The 19,327-nt window shown below is 45.7% G+C and overlaps 1 protein-coding gene across 50 annotated transcripts in view; it reads left to right on the top strand.

Moving 5' to 3' along the window:
• MGAT5 (alpha-1,6-mannosylglycoprotein 6-beta-N-acetylglucosaminyltransferase) overlaps window positions 1-19,327 on the top strand; it is a 398,003-nt gene that overhangs the window by 149,138 nt on the left and 229,538 nt on the right. For 32 of the 50 annotated variants that reach the window (XM_055572802.1, XM_055572804.1, XM_055572807.1 and 29 more), the window contains 2 exons: window positions 1,013-1,392; window positions 16,828-16,986. In XM_055572802.1, coding sequence (XP_055428777.1) covers window positions 1,152-1,392; window positions 16,828-16,986 — 400 coding nt within the window. In that variant the 5' untranslated portion in view covers window positions 1,013-1,151. Of the gene's footprint in view, window positions 1-1,009; window positions 1,393-16,827; window positions 16,987-19,327 lie in introns of all 50 variants that reach the window. The other 18 variants (XM_055572785.1, XM_055572797.1, XM_055572780.1 and 15 more) reach the window with 1 other exon arrangement.

Genomic DNA, 19,327 nt, shown 5'->3' with positions numbered 1-19,327 from the left:
ATGCTCAGCTTCTGCTTTCACACGCCCAAAGAATTGTGCCATTTGTGGGCCGGCTGGTTTGTGAGCCCAGGACTCTCAGAAGGGGGCCCACCTGTGCCACTGCAATGCATTTGTAACCCAGGCTTCAGCCTCATTTGTTGGGAAGGCTTGATTCAGGACCACAGTGCAGCCTGTGCTGATACCAGATAGCATCTGCTGCATTGGTATTGAGAAGATGCCTGGTAACCTCTCATTTTGCCCCATGGTGTGAGTAAAAATGAGAACCACAAAAAAGCAGGCTGTCGTGTGCCCCACATTTCCTGTGCTGAAGTGTGCAAGTGAGAAGTATGGTGCAGCTTTCACTTGTATAGCTGGCACGAAAAGATAGTTGGGTACCCCTTGCACAGCCTCTCTGTGCTGCTGTCTGGGGAGAGGCCACCTGGTGGCCCTGAGAACTTCAGCTTGGCTCTAGACACTGCTACTGAAAGCTGACCATGCTCAAATAATACCGGTTGCGGGGGCTCTCTCTTTTCCTTGTCTGATTACCCCCTAGGGGGCATCCACTTTCTGGCTCACCTCTCCAGCTGCGGGCTCTAATCCTTGCCAGAGCACAGAATCTTGACTTGGTAAGTTCAAGTTTCACAGGCACAGAAGTGCCTGCTGGTGATACGACTTCACCCTGCTCTTGGGTTTTTGCTGACATTCAGTGAAATATCCTTCTATCTCCTCCCCACCTTGCAAAACAAACTTCCTGTTTTGAACTTGGTCCAGACTGGAACAGCCCTGCTACTACACCTGCGAACACGCGCAGACACACATTCCTCCCCTCCGTATTTGTACAGCTTTCTGTCGACCAGCCAGACTTCCCCTCTCGGCTTACAGATCCTAAATCATAACACGAAATAGGCTACCAGCAGATGAAGAAAAAAGGAAGTGCACATTTCAGAGCTGTTTGAATGAAAACAAGGCTCTGGTTTATTTCGCCGTGTTTTGCCACGAGGACTCTGCTAACTTTCCCCCTTCTTCACAGCAGGATGGAAACAAGGCAAGGAAATCAGCTGATGCAGGAGCCAGAGTGAGTCGAGGAAACCCGCAAACCCAGCCAGTACCATGAGCTCACGTCTCCCCTCTGCGCTGTAGGAACCCGGGGCAGGTGAAGTCGGCAGAAAGCAATGGCTTTCTTCACTCCGTGGAAGCTGTCCTCTCAGAAGCTGGGCTTCTTCCTCGTGACTTTTGGCTTTATTTGGGGTATGATGCTCTTGCATTTTACCATCCAGCAGCGAACTCAGCCCGAGAGCAGCTCCATGCTCCGGGAGCAGATCCTGGACCTCAGCAAGAGGTACATAAAGGCGCTGGCTGAAGAAAATAGGAACGTGGTGGATGGACCCTATGCGGGGGTCATGACGGCCTATGGTAAGTTCTGCACTGCCGGGGCACCTCCATCCAATTCTCCTTTGCCTCTGAGGGACCCCAGAGGCTCTCACACTTGGTCATGGATTGAGTCTACCTCTTGCCACTCCCTTCCTGGCGACACATTGCACACAAAGGGATGCCTTGAGAAAGTTAAAGCAGTGCCCTTTGGGAGCTTCTGACCTCTTAGACACACTGATGCTTAGTGCCTGGAGCAGTGGGGCTTCCCTCTTGGAGCTCTATTGGTTGTATTTGCAGCTGGCTCCTCTTCGCTGGACACATGGCTGGATTGCATGAGTTCATCTGGGAGGATGTTCAGGGAATGTAGAAAAATAGTCTCATTATTGTTCCCTAAACAAAACTTAATTAGGATGGGTAGGAGCGAGGTAAGGAGGGTGAGGAGGAATGTTCTAGGCCTGCCAGAAAACTCAGAGCCAAATGTGTGCCTCCCTCCGGCCGGGACACACATCATCAGAGCCTACATGCTGATCAGTAGTTTTAACCTTGGGTTTCCTCACAGTTTATGGCTCTCTGGTTTCTTGCTCTAGTCTCTGATTGCTCTCACTTTGAAAGAGATCTTTTGGTACTCATTGCTTTTTTTGTCAGGTGCTCGAAATCCTTTTTGAAATGAGGTTGAGTGAAAAGATATGCATATGGAATATTATTTTTCTTTCAGCAAAAGTTAGGCTTAATATAGAAAAGTTGGAAGCTGTAGACAAACCAAAAAAAACAAGATTAAGGAAAATCACATATAAATCTACAAGTGTGGGAAATAACCATAATTAACATTTCAGTGTATATCTTTCTGATACATATGTATATACATACACACTCACACACAAATATATATGGGCACAAAATATTTACCAAAGCATACACAAATACAATATGGGGGCTTCCCTCGTAGCTCAGTGGGTAGAGAATCTGCCTGCAATGCAGGAGACCAGGTTTGGTTCCTATGGTCAGGAAGATCCTCTGGAGAAGGAAATGGCAACCCACTCCAGTATTCTTGCCTGAGGAATCCCATGGACAGAGGAGCCTGGCAGCCTATAGTCCAGGAGTTCCAAGAGTCAGACACGACTTAGAGACTAAACCACCACACACATACAAAAATTGCAAATGAAATTTGGATCAGACCGTGTTTCAGAGAATCCAAGTTGCAGCCCTCCCATGGTCACTGAGTATTAGAGTGGACTTGGTTCGCAGTGGATGACCTTTGTGAAGTTGTGCAGTGACAGTTCTGGCCATTGAATGGAGACTTCAGTGGCCTCAAGGTTTGGAACCCGAGGTATAATATAAATCAGATACGAGGGTGGAGTTGGTGGAGGTGGGAAACATTGATGGGCTACTTTAGCGTTCAGATGACGATTCCTGAAAATGTGTAGCGACAGGTGTTGAACTTTGAGTTCAAACACAGGAGCTGTTGTTGTTTAGTCACTGAGTCATCTCCAACTCTTTTGAGACCCTGTAGACCGTGGCCCTCCAGGCCCCTCTGTCCATGGGATTTCCCAGGCAAGAATACTGGAGTGGGCTGCCATTTCCTTCTCCAGAAGATCTTCCCAACCCAGGGATCAAATCCATAGGAGGATTCTGTGCTGCTAAGCCACCTCAGAAATCATACTCAATTGTACATATATGTTTTTTCTTTTTAAAAGAAATCCAAGAAATATGGTTACTTTTTAATTATATATATATATTTTTTTTGGGTAAGGAGGAAATGGGTGTTTTTCATATACAATGTGGACTTTCTTTTTCAATGCCCACTATTTGAATGATCACACAGTCTGCTTTTAATCCAGTCTTTCAGGGTTTGGCAGTGTCGCAGTGTCTATTGGCACTGTTTTTTTTTTTAATACATCTAAATGTCACCTTTCTTTGATCTGATGGATCAAAAACTGAGACTAGTTTGAGAGCTGATGTTGAAAAACCACTAGGTAATTTTTTGGAGGATGGATTTTAAATTATGTGTTGACTTGGACCTTCTGTATTAATACCCAAATATTATAGATAAACCACCAGAAAAAGATAAATAAAGCAAATTTTCACTGTTGGTGTTTCTATTGTGTTACAAGTAAATGTCATGAGTAAAACAGGTACGGCTTTCCAATTTCTGGTTCCGTGCATTCCATGTTACACATTTGGAGAGAAAGGGGTCTAGTCCTGTAGTAATTTCCTCCTGTTTCTCTCTCTCAAATCTTTATCATGGAAAGGAAAAACCACTTGAATGGCAAATGCATAGACTTTTTTTTCCCTAGTTGTTGGCAGTGGTTTTATTTCTTGTGTACTGCAAAACATCTCATAGCATGAGTTTCCTCCGCACTAAAGAGCAATGATCTGGTCTTAGCTTTTTAGCCTCACAGAGACAGTATATTTTTTTAGAAAGTGATTGAAAACTTCCGAGTAGCCTAGATAGAATATCAACCACCTTGTATGTTTATAATCATAAGACTTTGGAGCTCAAAGAAACTACAGAAATTTATTTTAACTTTCTCCCTTTACAGAGGAATTTTAGCAGAATAATTCTGTTCCTCAGAAACAACAGAGAAACAACCAAATGGCAAGTCTAACCTGTTTTTCTCTTTCATCTAATCAACTCAGCCTGCCAATCAAAGTGGTCCTTGGAGCTGAGGTTCAAGAATTTAATTGGACTGTGCATTTGTGCTTGAGGTTTGGGGATCATCATGAGATGAAATCTTACCAAGGCATAGGCTTTCTTCTCAACACCATTGACATTTGGAGCCAGATAATTCTGTGCATGGTGTATCTTGTAGGATGCTTAGCAGCATCTCTGGTGTGTCTATCCACTAGCATCAAAAATATCTCCAGGCTTGGGGGGCAAATGTTCCCCTCTCTCCACCTTAGAGAACCACTGCACTAAGACTGAAAACAACAAACCCATCTAACAGCATCTTCTCATGGAAGTCCTCAAGCAGATAATTGAATTTTGTTATTTAAATCTTGCCAGCTTGGTTCTCCCTGGTTCTCATTTCTGGGCACCAGCAACTGGGATTGAGCCCAGTGGTGCAATCCAGGCCCAGTCCTGTAGCTGGAGAGCCACTGTGAGGGTATGCACTTCCCCTGGAGTCCATCACTAGCAGGTGTGGGCATATCGGTCGCTGGGCAGCTCTGGTGGGTGAGGTTATATGTTGGCTGGAGATACAGAGACTGCTGGATGTTCAGCGGTGTAGCTGGGCTGGAGGCGTGGGGATGAGGATGCATGAGCCATTGGTTTGCAGTGTTTTTTCTGCCACAAATGCAGCCCATGCACAGAGCATCTCCTGGACGTCTGCTCTGGGACAGTGAAGAGCTGACCCTCAGTGACTGGGACCCGTGTCTGGTTTGAATGAACCCAATTAATAGACCACCTCCCCCTCAAAAAAAAAATTCCTCCCTTCTCTCGTCCTGTATTGGTATAATCAGAGGCTCTTAATGTGTCTTCAGGAGCTGCAGCAGGTGTTTGAAGAACTGTAGTAGATGATTTGGGGGCTTCCTAGGTGTCACTAGTGGTAAAGAATCTGCCTGCCAAAGCAGAAGACACACGAGACGTGGGTTTAATCCCTGGGTCAGGAAAATCTCCTGAAGTAGGAAATGGCAACCCACTCCAGTCGTCTTGCCTGGAAGTTTCTATGGACAGAGGAGCCTCATAGGCTACAGTCCATGGGGTCACAAAGAGCTGGACACGACCGAGCACACACGCGCACAGCAGATGACTTTAGATTATTACTGACTTATTAAAATTTCCGACTTGAGATGCTGGAGCAGAAGTGTTCAGCAAACTATGACCTGTGGGTCCCATTTGGAACTCTGCCTGTCTGTGTAAATAAAGTTTGACTGAAACACAAACACTCTCATTTGTTTATAGCAACTAATAACAGACAAACGTGACAATACCAGGATTTATTTCACATAACATCTAAAGTGTGCTGACTCTATCTTTCAGGAGGCTCCATAGTTCATTCTGCAATGCTCATCTGATCATATCCCTCCTGTGTCAACAATTTCCCAGGAATCCCATGGCCTTGGGCCAGACCTTCTTGTTTTCATATGGCTTTGGAAGGATTTGGAACCCAGCATTCCATTGTTCTGTATTGTCTGTGGCTGTTTGGTGCGATAGTTGCAAAGCTGAGTAGTTGCTGCAGAGAGTACAAAGCCTAAGATGTTTACTCTCTGGTCCTTGGCCAAAAATGTTTGTCAGTCTCCAACAAGATTGCAGTTGGTTGTTCATTTGACTAATCCTCAGACAACAGTAGAAGAACTTTCAAATGATATCTCCTCCTCCCCCAACCCTGGTCTGGTGATACCAAAAGAGATTTCTGACTGTCTTTTGGGATTTGGTCACTCAGGAGCAGTGCCTGGAAGATGTCCGGGCAGCCTGTGTGGAACAGTTGGAGCGTTCATCCCTGGGGTGTGGAGGGCATTTCTGAGCGCTCCCCTGTCACTGTGGAGAGGCGTGTGTAAAGCCAGCGCCATCCGCAGCTCAGCCTCCAGCATGACTGGCAGGGCCATGCCTGTCCGTGATTTCTCAGGAATTGCATCACAAATGGTGTCATTCGCTCTAGTCAGTGCCGGGCTTGTTCTGAGGTGAACTGATGTCTGTCTCCAATGGCCTGACCCAAATTCTGATGCTCAGTGATCAGCTCTTTTCTAGTAGGCCAGGCATGGTCCATCCTGTTCTCAAAGTAATAGAAACCTGGGCTGATGAGACACACCTCTCCCCAACCAAGGGGTCCATCCTCACCCTATTAACCTTGACTCTTCTCACTTGATTCTCTGTATACTGGGGTGCTTTGACCGGGATAGGTCAACAGCTCAGGCTGAAGCAGTCGAGAGCCCCAGCTTCTCGGCCAGCCCCCCACCAATATCCTGTTTCCGTGCTGCCTGCTTCCTCTTGGCTTCCAGGTCTGTACACATGCTCTGCCTAATCTCCTGTCTCCTGGTTCCCTGAACTCCTTGGGCTTAGACTGTCCCCTAGATTGGCTGTTACCCTTCTAGCCTGCCACTCTGGACCATGTCTGTGCTGTGGGCCAGTATCTGTCAATGCCATCAAAGCTTCATATGCACAGCTGGGAAAACACCGTCAGGGTTCCTGCTCTCATAGAGGTTACACTTACTTGGAGGGAGAAGTAATAAATAAGAGAATGACAGATAACAGTAAATTCCAGGAATAAAAATGATTAGAGTGGAATTTTTTTTAAGTACTTGTGGAGCTGTTGATACTTTGGAGGAGAAGGTCAAAGAAGGCTTCTCCTGGGAGGTGTCTTTTAGCCCAAAGGATGCCGAGGAGCTACTGGGCGGGGTGGCAGGTGGGAGATGGAGGCAGATCAGGCCAGGCAAGAAGCATGGTGTATGCCAGGTCCTAAGGCCTTGGGCAAATTCTGGGAGATAGTGAAGGGACAGGGAAGCCTGGTGTACTGCAGTCCATGGTGTCGCAAAGAGTCAGGCACGACTTAGCTGCTGAACAGCAGCAGCAGCAAAGCCTCATGTGCACTCCTAGGGCAGAACAGAGGCCACTGCAGCTGGAAGAAAGTGAGCACGGAGTAGCTTGGCTGGTGCTGATGTGGGAGAAGCAGGCACAGGGCGTGGGTGCCGTGGCTTTGCAGGCTGTGGTCTCGGTGTGATGGGAGTGGTGGGGGTGAGATGGGTGGACGCCCTTCTGTAGAGCTCAGGCTGTCTTGCCCCTGCCCTCTTGTCCACTGTCACTTCCACAGCGGGGCAGGGAGGTAAGAAGGAAGGGAGTTCTTTCTGCTTCCTTAGGGATGTGGGGGTGGAGAACTAGGGTGGAGGTTTGGTTGCTGGCCAGTGGGCAGTGGAGCAGTAGCAGCTTTGAGCTTCTGTGGCCCTCGTTGGCCTGGGGATGTACATTTCCAAGACTAACACCATTTAGTGTTAGAAAAAAAAAAAAATGAACTTGGATTTCATTGGCTAGGCCTGTGAAGATTTGGTTTTTTTTTTGTTGTTTTTTTTTAATTTTTTCTGTTTGCCTCTGTTCCTCCAAATTTGATCAAGGGACATGTTTTGGAGGGGAGGGCTGGGTGATATGGGAAAACCACCATTGCCCAGGCAGAAATTCTCTGCCCTTGAGGGAAATACATTCTTCTTGGAGTGAACCAGGTATGGGGTTAAAAAAAAAGAGAGAGAGAGAGATGGGCCATTTGGTTGTCTGAGGAGGCCCTGGTTACTCTACAGTGATATGGCTGGTATGATTCAAGAAAGAGCTCTGCTTTAAAAGCTTGGAACCTGAAAACAGGCCTCTCTGGGGCTTGGGGCTTTGCCAGGGAGCCTGTGGTAGACGCCTGGCCCCCACAGCATGTCCATCTGAGCCAGGCCAAGTTCACGGGCATGCCCGCCCAGTCCGGATGTCTGAGGAGGACCTCGGGTGTGTTTGGGACAGCTCTGTAATCAGAATCTGGGTCTCCAGGAGGAACTGGAGACTCTTTCTTGTTTTCCCTTTGTTCTCAAGCCCTTTTCTTCACACCACACTGCTGCTTCTGGTCCTGGTTGGAGAAGGGAACACAGGTGTTGAAGGGATTGGCCTCAGACTCAGATCCCGCCCTGAACTGTAAGTCCTTCAGCTTCCCTGGGGGCCATAGCTCCTCCCGTTTCCAGCTGTGTCCCTGGGCTCTTTCGGTCAGAACTGCTCGGACAGAGCTCCCGGCCACCCTGAAGAGCTGTCCACCCCGCTCATGCTGCCTCATGGCGCAGCCATCTTCCAGGACCAGCTGTTGGGTGATGGCCATGCATCTTCCTGCCTCTGAACCTCAGCGATCGCTCTTCCCTCCACCTGCACAGAGATGGCTCCCGCCTCTCCTTCCGGGCCCTTTCAGAAGCAGAGCCCCACCCCTGCTTCCTTCTCGTTCTTCCTGGCACTTAAACCACCTGTCATGACACAGTCATGTCTGTTTATCATCGCCTCTCTCCCCCACTTAGATTGTAAGCTCCCAGAGAGCAGGGAGTTGTATCTCTTTTGTTCCCCACAGTATTCTGGGGCCTCAGCACCTGCCTAGCACATAGTGGGACCCACGGGTCAATAGCAGCAGTGTCCCCTCCACTCTCTGTGTAGTACGGCTCCAGCTGAGGCTAATTTGAAAATCACAGTGACTCAGTCATGTTTTCCGTGAGACAGGAAATGAGAAGAGATTCCCTATGAACTGGGTGTCCAGGTGCCTCCAAGTAGCTATTTATGCAGGATCTGGATATCGGAACCATTGTGTATTCTGGAAGGCATTGGGAATGTGTTTATTTGTGACTTGTGGAAGGATTCTTTACTAGATGTGTGACCTTGGGCAAGTCACTGATGTTTTAAAAACCCACCTTCTCTTTTAAGAAACAGCAGATAAAGTATCACTGACCTGATAGGCTTGCTGTAAGGATTGCAAGCGACCAAGCTTATCAAAGCACTTAGATCAGTAACGTGTATTTGTTATGAGTTATTGCTCACTTTGGCCTGCACCGACCTGCAGTAGCTACGAGCCAACGAGAATTGTCCATGTAGACCTCATGTTGTTTATTCACTTGAGTATGGGGCTTCAGGAGCTTGTTTATGCGGCTGTTCTTAGGGTTTACAGAGGACAGGACCCAACCAGACAAGAGAGGAAATAAGCTGTGGTGTGGAGGAAGCAGGCTTGCCACTCCCTCCTAAACAAGATTGGCAAGGCGTGCCCACCAGGATCCCCAGGGCTTCTGTGGCAACACAGATGCTGGGCTCCAGCCCAGGGTTGAGGCCCGCTGCTCTGGACTCTATGGAGAGTTTGGCGCTGCCCTGGGTCCCTTTTTAAAGGTGTGTTAACGCCACTGAGTGACTTTGGCATCTTAGAAACAGAATGTGTGATTGTCAATGTCTTCCTATTCAAAGATAAGTCTTTCTCTGATGGGTGTGGGATGGACCAGTGCAGCCTCTCTCGCTTTGTCTATGAAGTGGGCACCTTTGGAGCAGTTTCTGGGGGTGGATGGTGAGTGGGGAGGGCTATGCTGTGGCTCCTCTTTCCCGACAAGGAAGATGCCCTGGAGTCACTGGGGACTTCGGGTGACAGTGGACTTGACCTTTCAGAGCCTGTGGACTTTTCTATACTGATTGCTAAGTTGCTTGAGTCCTTTTCCATGCAGCTGGAAAAGTGTTAGGAAAAGGGAGAAAGCAGCCCAAGAACTCCGTCCTGGCTGTTTACAGATTCCGTAAAGCACTAAGTACCGTCCACAGGCCTAGAGAAGATCCGGTCTCAGGTTGTGCTGCCTCAGAATTCCTTGAAATCCTCACGACCCTCCCCACAGCACAGGAATAGGCACAAGTTCAAGTCACAGCTTGATTGCCTCCAGCCAACCCGGGGGAGCATGCAGTCAGAGATGCTGAGCCTCGGAAGCTGTTCTTCACTGTGTGGTGATTGCTCCCTTTGTGACCTGGTCTGGCTGCCTATGACAACTGCAGGGTGAAGGGCTCTTCGGTGAGTTTAGATGTGGGTGAGTTGTCCTCTGAGTGACTTGAAGAACTCAGATGAGATGGAGCTTGGTCAGTGACCGAGATGCTTCTCGGAAGGGTAGGGGTGTCAGGGTACCTGTGGCCAGTGTTTTGGAGTTCTGAGGTAGAATACATGGTTCTGACTGCATTTCCAGAGAGCATTTCATACCTTTGTGATGGTCAGAGTGATATGAACATTGATAGAAAATTCAGAGCATCTGGAACATGAGGCTGACGAAAACCTGGGACCCTCCAGGCACTTTTCCTGGGTCAGCTTCTTTTTTCTTCAATTGTGAAAGGAAAAAAAAGTCATTTTCAATTCCAGCAGCCATCTGAGTCACTATTTCAAAGCTGTTCAACACAAGATAAAAGATAATATTCCATAAAACACACAAGGGCAGAGGTAGTCCCAAGTCCATCATCGCATTCTTACAAATAAAGAATAAGGAAGAAAATACTTCTTACCCCCAAACCCAGATAAATTTGATTTCTCTCTAGTCCTTTATTTAAATGCAGATGGGTATATGTATGCTTATTTTTTAAAATTGGAATATTTTATACAGAGCTTTTAAAGCTCATCTTTGTTGTATTTTCTCATCCATTAGGTCTTTTTAATGACCATACACTTTTCCTTTTTCATCCAAACGTTTCATTCAATAAATGTTTATTGAGTTCTTGGGGTCAATAGCTTGTGGCAATAAACAGAGATGACAGGATGGACCTGCTCTCTGCCCTCCCCGGGCTCCAGTCTAGTGATTTATTCCATTTTAGGAATAGTTGGACATCATATAATGTAACCTTTTTGCTGGTGTTTGGGTAGTGTCCACAGCTTATCTGTAATAAATAACACTGTTCTCTTTTATAACTAACACTGCTTCAAATGTCCTTGTACATAATGAATGGACTGTATTTTGGTCATTGCTCTAACCGTATTATCTTTCTGTGGAAAGGTCACTTTCAAATTAATTTTCAAACATGTAACTGATGAAACTTGACATTCCTGGCAGTCAGTGGGAATGGGGTTGGGGTTAATTCATTTTTCATTAGCACCTTCCTTTCTCATTATCGCCTTGTCTTTTGCTGGCTTTTCCAGAGCAGTGAATGAATCTGCTCTGTGGTCCTCTGGTTTGAGCTCTGCCCTTGAGGGTGGCCATGGTAGAGAGGGATTTGCGTTAGGAGCAAGCCCAGATGTAAATGATTTTTGGCAGTTCTGATGTAAGTCCTTGCTCATTGCACAGTTGGTTCTGTGCCAGTGAATCATGGCAGCCACCTTAAATGTAGTTCTCAATTGTGGCTGGACCCAGAATCTTTGACGTGTAGGTTGTGCAGGTTCCAATGGAGCGGCTTGAGGATGGAACCTGGTACCTCTGACTCCATAACTGAGCCTGATGGACTGCAAGCTAGAGAACCCCTGCTTGGAAAGCATGTTGCAGGGGAACAGGGTGGGGCAGCACAGCCTTGCTTAACTGACTTGCTGATCTGGGCAGTCTCACAGCTTTAGCCAATAGACCTATAAATCGATAGATCTTTTTCCACTAGCAGGACCCCCTTTCTTTAGTTTCCATCTCCTTGGACCCCAGCTATGGGAGAAGGTATAGCTGGCAGTGATAAATCCTTGACTGTTCTGCTCAAGGATATGAAAACCTCTTCCGGCCTCTCTTACCATTACTGTCATGGCTTTCCAGAAAGGAAAACTTACAGAGCTGCCAGGGCACCTGTTCTGAGATTTTGTTGATCTCACCCTTTATCAAAGAACTCCTGGCCTGATGGAAACCAAAGCTTTCTTTCCCCAGAGGGACATTTAAAATGTTTTCACTTACTTTGATCTCTTCTTTATCACGTTCAATAAGTTTTCAGAACACAGAATTGCAATAGTAATGTTGGGATTAAATTTTTATTACTGAGGCCTTGAAGCACAAACAAAATTTTAAAAGTCTGTTAGTAATTGGAAATTGTAATCCTGCTGAGGATACAGTTTATGGCTGTAATAAGTATAAAACACAATGATAAATATGAAGATATTATACTGGAATTTGGAAGAATATTTTCCTTTCATTTCTTTATTAAACTATATGAAATTAGTCTTGAGTGTTCAGTCTTATCAAATATATGGGTTAACATTAAGACTAAGAATGCATACAAAAATACTCTGTATTAAGTTTAAAATTGCAATAAAACTCTTTTAACAGTTCTTGCAGATTTAGCTGTGAAATACAAAGGTGAGAAACAATTGCATCACCTAGAAAGGTATCGCTTATTCAGCCTTTTTGTGGGAAGACTGTAGTTCATTTATTTGTTGGTTCATTCATTTACTTATCCACTTAGGTAACACACACTTACTGATTACTGTAATATGCCAGGCACCATGCCAGTTTGTAAGGACTCAGAGATGAACTTGGGATCATCTTTGCCCTTGTGTATTTTATTGACACAAGTATCTTTTATCTTGTGTTGGAGTGTCTCAAAATAGTAACTCAAATAGCTGCTTGAATTGAAAATGAACTTTTTTCTTTTTTTCCACATTGGGAGAGAAAACATGCCTACTCAGGAAAAGTGTCTAGAGAGGCCAAGGTTTTTAATAGCCTTGTATTCAATTCATGGAATTTAAGGGAGAAGACACAGAAAAACAAGTTCTTCATTATGTTTAAGTGTTGGAGTTGCTCACAGAACTGCCCCATCAGTGAGTCTTGAGGGAGGTTGGGGTGTGATTTAACAGGGACACATGGCAGAAGCCCAGGACTTAATTCCTACTAAGTAAGTGTGTTCAGAAGCAGCAAGTCAGAGATGCTTGCTGGCTGGAAGGTCCATAAGGTTCCTTAAGAAGCAGTAAAGCATGGTGGGTAAGAACTGTTGGGTCTGGAACTAGGTTGCCTGGGTTTGGACCCTAGATCTGCAGTCACGTGGGACAAATTAGTTAACCTCTAGGTACTGTGGTTTACTCATCTGTATGATGGAGATGGGAATGGCAACGTGTTTCTCATATTGTCTTGTGGGACCAAATGAATTAATCCATGTAAAATGCTTAGCCCAATAACTAACACATGAGGTTCAATAAATGGTGTTGCTGGTGCTGGTGGAGAAACAGCAGTAGCAGTTGCATCAGTGTAGTGATAAGAGCAGCAGTAGCAACCGTGGCCGTAGTAGTATTGGAGCAGCGTAATGGTGAACATCAGCATTCTCATCATCATGAATTCCTTTATACCGTGTCATAGAGTCACACAAGGTCCATCTGTGTAGGTGGGATCAACAAGAGAGAGTAAGTCACATTTATTGATGGATTGTGTTTTAAGAATCGAGGAAGAATGTCGTCTTAATGCTGATGTGACCACCGTGTATTGTATCCAGGGTGTGTGTGCCACCAATAACTGTAACCAAAAGCTGTGGTTGGGAGACTCTCTCCAGGAGTCCTGCTGCCTTTTAACACAAGGCAAAAGGCTGGAAGGGGTTACCAGCTCTTGAGAGGCCTGCAGCATGGGCCTCTGTCAGCCCCCACCTTTCCTCGTTGTACTTTGCATCACATTTGCAGTAGTGTCAGCATGGAAGTCATACATAATGCAGGTTTAGTGACTGTCTTTCCACTCTTCATTCTTTCTCCCATAACCCTTGTGTCCAAGTTCTATCTTGATAGCTCTGCAGAGGGCAGTGCAGAAGACAAGCGTTGGGAGAATGTGCTGAATTCAGTGGTTCTCGAATGGAGTGCAGTTGTACTCCCCAGAAGGGACATTGGCAACGTCTGAAGACATTTCTGGTTCACACAGGAGGATTGCTACTCTCATTTAGTGGCTAGAGTCCAGGGATGCCACAGACACCTTACAGTACAGGATAGCCTCCTTCCTCCTGCTCCCCACCCTCCTGGCAAGCAAAGAATTATCTGACCAAAGTGTCAATAGCGTACAAACTGAGAAACCTGAGTAAAGCCAGACTAGCAGATCAGGCCTCTGTGTCTGGCCAACTACAATTGCTGGTAAGAGTTAAATGCCCTTTTTACACGTGGATGCCTTGGCTGACGATTCAGGCTCTGGGCAAAGAGGTTGAGATTGGGGGGCAGGGGAAGGGAGATGGATATCATTTATCTGAGGAGTGGTTTCTTTAGAGTGCACGCAGCCACCTCTGAGCAGCACCATGGCCCCCATCTGTGTGGCTAGCCTCTGGCAGTCTTCAGAGCTCTGGAGAGGCAGTCAGTGCTTCAGAGTCAATGTAAGACCAGAGCTGGTGGCTGACTCCTGCTGCCTGTGCCAGCTAATGATGTGTCAGGGACAGGCTGTGAGTCACACTGGTTGTCAGGCTGCAGCCCCCGAGGAGCGTGATCTCATGACCCTTTGGATAAAACGATAAAGCTTTGCATTACTCGGGGAGAGATTTCTCTAGGAAGGATGAGAGCGTTTTCCAAAGGTTTTATTTTTTTAACTTACCTATGTAACAGACAGTTATGTAGCACTTATTATGTGCCAGGAAGTGTTCAAAACATTTTACAATATTAACTCATTACATCCTCATTATAACGCCAAAGAGGTAGGCTTATTCTTTTCACTCTTGTACAAATAAAGGTACAGAAGTGGAGAGAGAGGACTCAAACCTAGGAAGTGATTAGAGTCTAAGCCCTTAATCACTAGGCTGAAAGTCACTGAATTTCACACTTGGTTTCTTTTCTCAGCCCTGGCTCTTGACTTCTGGCTGGTAGCAGCGAGGCATCAGGGAATTAGGCAGACCTGAGTTGAGTCCCCATTTGTGATTTTGTATGTCTGGAAGCACGAGCATATTGCTTCCTGTCTGAACCTCAGTTTTCTCATCTGTAAAATGAAGTCACACCTGCTTCATGGAGAATATGAAGTTATTAATAAATGCAGTTCCTTATATATGTGCATGGCACCTGATAGACATTCAGGAACTCTTAGTTCCTTTTTAACCTTCTTTGTTATAATCTTATTTTTGGCCAATTGCTCTTTTGCATGGCCAGCTTATCTTAGTATCTGTGGGTAACATACTCAATGAAGAATAAAAAGTAGACCTGGTCAGATGTTTGTTAGAGAGACTGAATGAACAGACTGCTACAGATCTTAATGCTGTGAAGAAGTCTTATGTTTGGTGTTGGGAGTGGCGGGGAGATTGAGATTATGCTAAGCACAAAGATCCAGACTTCCAGGATAAAGATGTGGGTTCTGTTTCCAGTCTTTAGTGAGCTTCAGTGATGCTGTCTGTAAACCCCGGAAATGCAAACTTGCATGTCAGTTACGTGTCTTGTTTCTGTTCGGATGAGTGTTTCTCTCTTGACTGGAACTAGAAAGCCTGCCTGCTTGTTAGTGGACGGTCATGGGCTGTGCTCTGGGTTGGTGGATTGGTCCAGAGTGTGCTGCTTCCCTGGCCAGATCTGAGCACCTGTGCAGTGCAGGTGTGCTCTGTTCTCAGCAGAATGGAAGGTTCCCCTTTGTCTGAATTCAGGATTTTGCTGCACCCTGCTCCCCTGGCCCACTCCCAGCTCATAAGTCAATCTGGATTCTGTTCACATAGCTGCTGCCCTGTGGTCCTCCTGCCTTGCTCACATGTACAAGTCAGACTGTCTTTGAGTTTCTAGAGGAGGGGGGCTAACTTAATCTCTCTCTGTGTGTAGAGTACCTTGTATACAAACTTAATAAATACCTTATGTAGGCCTGAAGATAATGCGTCTGTAATTTATCTGGAGAGAAGCACATTTCTCTGTAACCCATAGCCAGATATGTAAGAAAGAGAATCAACTCTTAAATGTAAGCACCAGAAGAAAATAGTCCCAGCATCTAGAACAATGCTTGGCACATCGTAGTTGTTTAATTAATATCTTTAATGAATGAACTCCTTCCCTGATAGCTCAGTTGGTAAAGAATCCTCCTGGAATGCAGGAGACCCCCATTTGATTCCTGGGTTGGGAAGATCCACTGGAGAAGAGATAGGCTACCCACTCCAGTATTCTTGGGCTTCCCTTGTGGTTTAGCTGGTAAAGAATCTGCCTGCCATGCAGGAGACCTGGGTTTGATCCCTGGGTCAAGAAGATCCCCTGGAGAAGGGAAAGTCTACCCATTCCAGTATTCTGGCCTGGAGAATTCCATAGACTGTATAGTCCATGGGGTTGCAAACAGTTGGACATGACTGAGCGACTTTCACTTTGAATCAATGAATGAATCTGGTCTTTAAGTGTGCTTCTAAATTGCATTATAGTTAACTTTGGATTATCCAGCATATCTGAAATCTGAAACTGTAGCTTTTATCTTGTTGTTGTTATTTAGTCGCTGAGTTGTGTCTGACTCTTTTGTGACTCCATGGACTGTAGCCTTCCAGGCTCCTCTGTCCATGGGATTTCCCAGGCAAGAATACTAGAGTAGGTTGCCATTCTCTTCTCCAGGGTATTTTCCCAACTCAGGGATTGAACCTGCATCTCCTACATTAGAAGGTGTATTCTTTACTGCTGAGCCACCAGGAAAGCTCATAACTTTTTATTAAGTATTACCATATGTAACCAACGGCAGTAAAGACTTTTCAAAAAATTGGGACTTGCAAGAGTATACAGCACTAAAAAACAAACAACAACAACAATGAACTTGATCTGGAAGTTTTCAAGGCCTTCTTGCATTTGGGGCTTGTCATTCTGTGTGTTAGTGACCACCATGTGAGAGGAGGAAGAGTTGAATGCTTTGGTAGGATGCTAAATAACAGCATCTCTCAACCTACTAGCCGAACAGTTTTATGTCACTTACTGTGAAGCTTATGTTACAGAGCGAACTGATGTGTTTTGGAGTCTCTGGGCCCCTTGAATGTGGCCTCTGTTGCCTTTCAGGTGGAGTTTGTTAGGACAGGTCTTCGTGTGGTGCTTTTTGATTTGCCACATTTTGTTCTTCACATCAGAGGGAGGGAAATAGAGAACGAGCGTGAGTGTGCATGTGTGTGCCAGGCCGATATCAGGGGGACTGGAGGACGTCTAAGCTGTTGTATTTAAACGCTATGTATATTTTCTGTTGCAGATCTGAAGAAGACTCTAGCTGTGTTGCTGGATAACATTTTGCAGCGCATTGGCAAGTTGGAGTCAAAGGTGGACAACCTCGTAAGCAACGGCACAGGGACAAACTTGACCAACTCCACCACACCTGTTCCCAGCTTACTTGAGAAAATTAATGTGGCAGGTAAGGACCACGAGTCTATGCCCAGATGTGGAGTCAAGGCCTGCTCTGAACTAGGAGGAGAACCACAGGGGCACAGTGGTTCTTACTGGTATAAGATAAACCCCATCAACTTAGTATGGTCCCTGTAACCCTAACTTTAAATTTATTTTTGAATAATGTGTTCAAAGACTTTTACAGTCTCATCATGATGTGTAATATTGGGTGGTTTCTGTGATATGTTTCCCGTAATGAGCTCCTGGAATTACTTTTAATGAGAAGATTCATAGCAGGGATAAAGGAAATACAGAGGTGATCTGGGAGGCTCACACCAGGTAGAGGTTCCTTCCCCTCCCCATTTTCATCAAACAATTTCAAAGTCTGTTCCACATAATAGATTCTCTCCTCCCTGCTGTTAAAGAAGAGCCATGGCAAACTTGCCTCCTTTGTGTATCCAGGGAAATAGGCGTTCTAGAAATGGCATTTGGGGAATAAATGGCCCCTGCCTGATCTTGGCCTGATTCTGTAGCCCCTTGTGGACACCTGGATGTGTGTGTCTGACCCCCTTCTTGTAACTGGACTCTTGGATAAAAGAATAGAAATGGATTTAAAACAATCCCCATATCATACATAATGTGTATTGTCCACAGCTCACATTTGGACCCACCCACCCACTCCCCCGCCTCTCCCACATCGCTCTGCCCTGACGTTGGCCTCTTGGCCTTTGTGGTTAAGCTAGGCCTTGGCCTTGTTAGGTGACCACTGTCATTTCCTGGGGACCCAGGACAACGCAAAGAGCTTTGATGAGGATAAGGATTAGGTGCTTTGAGTGAATGGCTGTGAATGAGTTGTCTATACTCCTGGTGGGTGGTATACAAGCTCTAGCTAATGGATAAAATAAATAGCTGGGTTACTTTTGAAATTTTAAAAATCTACTTTAGTACCCTCTCTGGCTTGTTTTTCTCTCCCTTTCTTATAGGAAACGCACAGCCTTAAGTGGAACGAGATTCTTTTCCTTTCCCACCTCCCAGTGTCAAAACATTTAACTGTTTCACATTATGCAAGCTTGTTGTATTACCTTTCTGCTGTGTTCTCTGCCCTTTAGCAAGTTTTAAATTGCAAACTATATTTCTAATAATCCAAAGTATCTGACCAAACAGAGGCATTAAAAGTAACTTTTAATTACAACACAGAGGCAGTGTCATCTGGGCCATAAATCCTGTCTTCCTTGCAGTTTCCAGCAGCTTCTGTAATTAGACAAGAAAACCTCCCACTGTGTTGAGCTGCTTATTAATAAATGGAACCCAGGCCTCTCCAGCCTCCACTCCTCCACCCCTGTTCCCAGTAGGAAGTGCTGTTGAGAAGGTCCTCTCTGATTTCCTGGCAGTTCTGTAGGTTCCTGTTTCAGAGGGTTGTGTGTGTAGGGGGGGGGTGGTGTTCTGTCTCTGGCATTGCTGCCTCCCACTGCCTCTGTCCTGGAGGGCCCATGTCCATGTGTCGACCATCATTCTTTTCCCTGATAATGGATCTCACTGCCTCTGATTGTCTTGTTTGTGTGCCAGGCTCACAGGGAGATTTCCTGCCTGAGTTTCAAGTCCCAGGGTACACAATTGTGGAATGAAATGTGATGGAGGCAGTGACTACTCTTTTCAAAATGGAGTCCCTGGCCCATGCATGGAGCTGGTGCACTTGGTTAACAAATATCTCTGAGCACATTCTCTAAGTCAGGGGTCCCCAACCTCCAGGATCGAATGCCTGATGATCTGAGGTGGAGCTGATACAATAGTCATAGAAATAAAGTGCAAATAAATGTAATGCACCTGAGTCACCCTGAAACCGCCCCCCTTCCCTGTCCACGGAGAAATTGTCGTACATTGAGTCGATTCCTGGTGCCAAAGATTGGGGACCTCTGCACAAAGTCCTTGGATTTGAAAAGGGCTTCTTTAAAAGTGCCACTGGTGCTGTGCTTTTACTAATATTTATAGAACCAGAGAATTTGGTTTTTTATCTTTCCTTTTTGGGAAAAGAGAGCTAATTTAAAGTTCTGCCTTTGATAACTAACCTCATTCTTACTTGTTTTCATCTTTCGTGTGTGACACGCTCCATACCTTTGAGATTTTTACTGGCCAATTAGAAAAATAATACACATGTATGGAATAACACAAACTATGGTCACTGTAAGAGGGGCTGTCTTTGGAAGGCTTCTGATAGGAAGGTAAACTTAGAAGGTGGTTAGGATGGAGGCAATTGGGGATTGAAGAGGAGATACAGACTAGAGATGGATTGCTACCCAGGTAAGAAGTTAGAAGGAAGGAGAGGAAACTCGCCATTCTCTGCCATTAAACTGTTTCCAGTTCCTGAGCCT

This window comes from Bubalus kerabau, chromosome 3 (assembly GCF_029407905.1).
Source record: "Bubalus kerabau isolate K-KA32 ecotype Philippines breed swamp buffalo chromosome 3, PCC_UOA_SB_1v2, whole genome shotgun sequence".
NCBI lineage: Eukaryota > Metazoa > Chordata > Mammalia > Artiodactyla > Bovidae > Bubalus > Bubalus kerabau.
The sequence above is the reverse complement of the archived record's forward strand: the minus strand, read 5'-3'. Positions and strand labels throughout refer to the sequence as shown.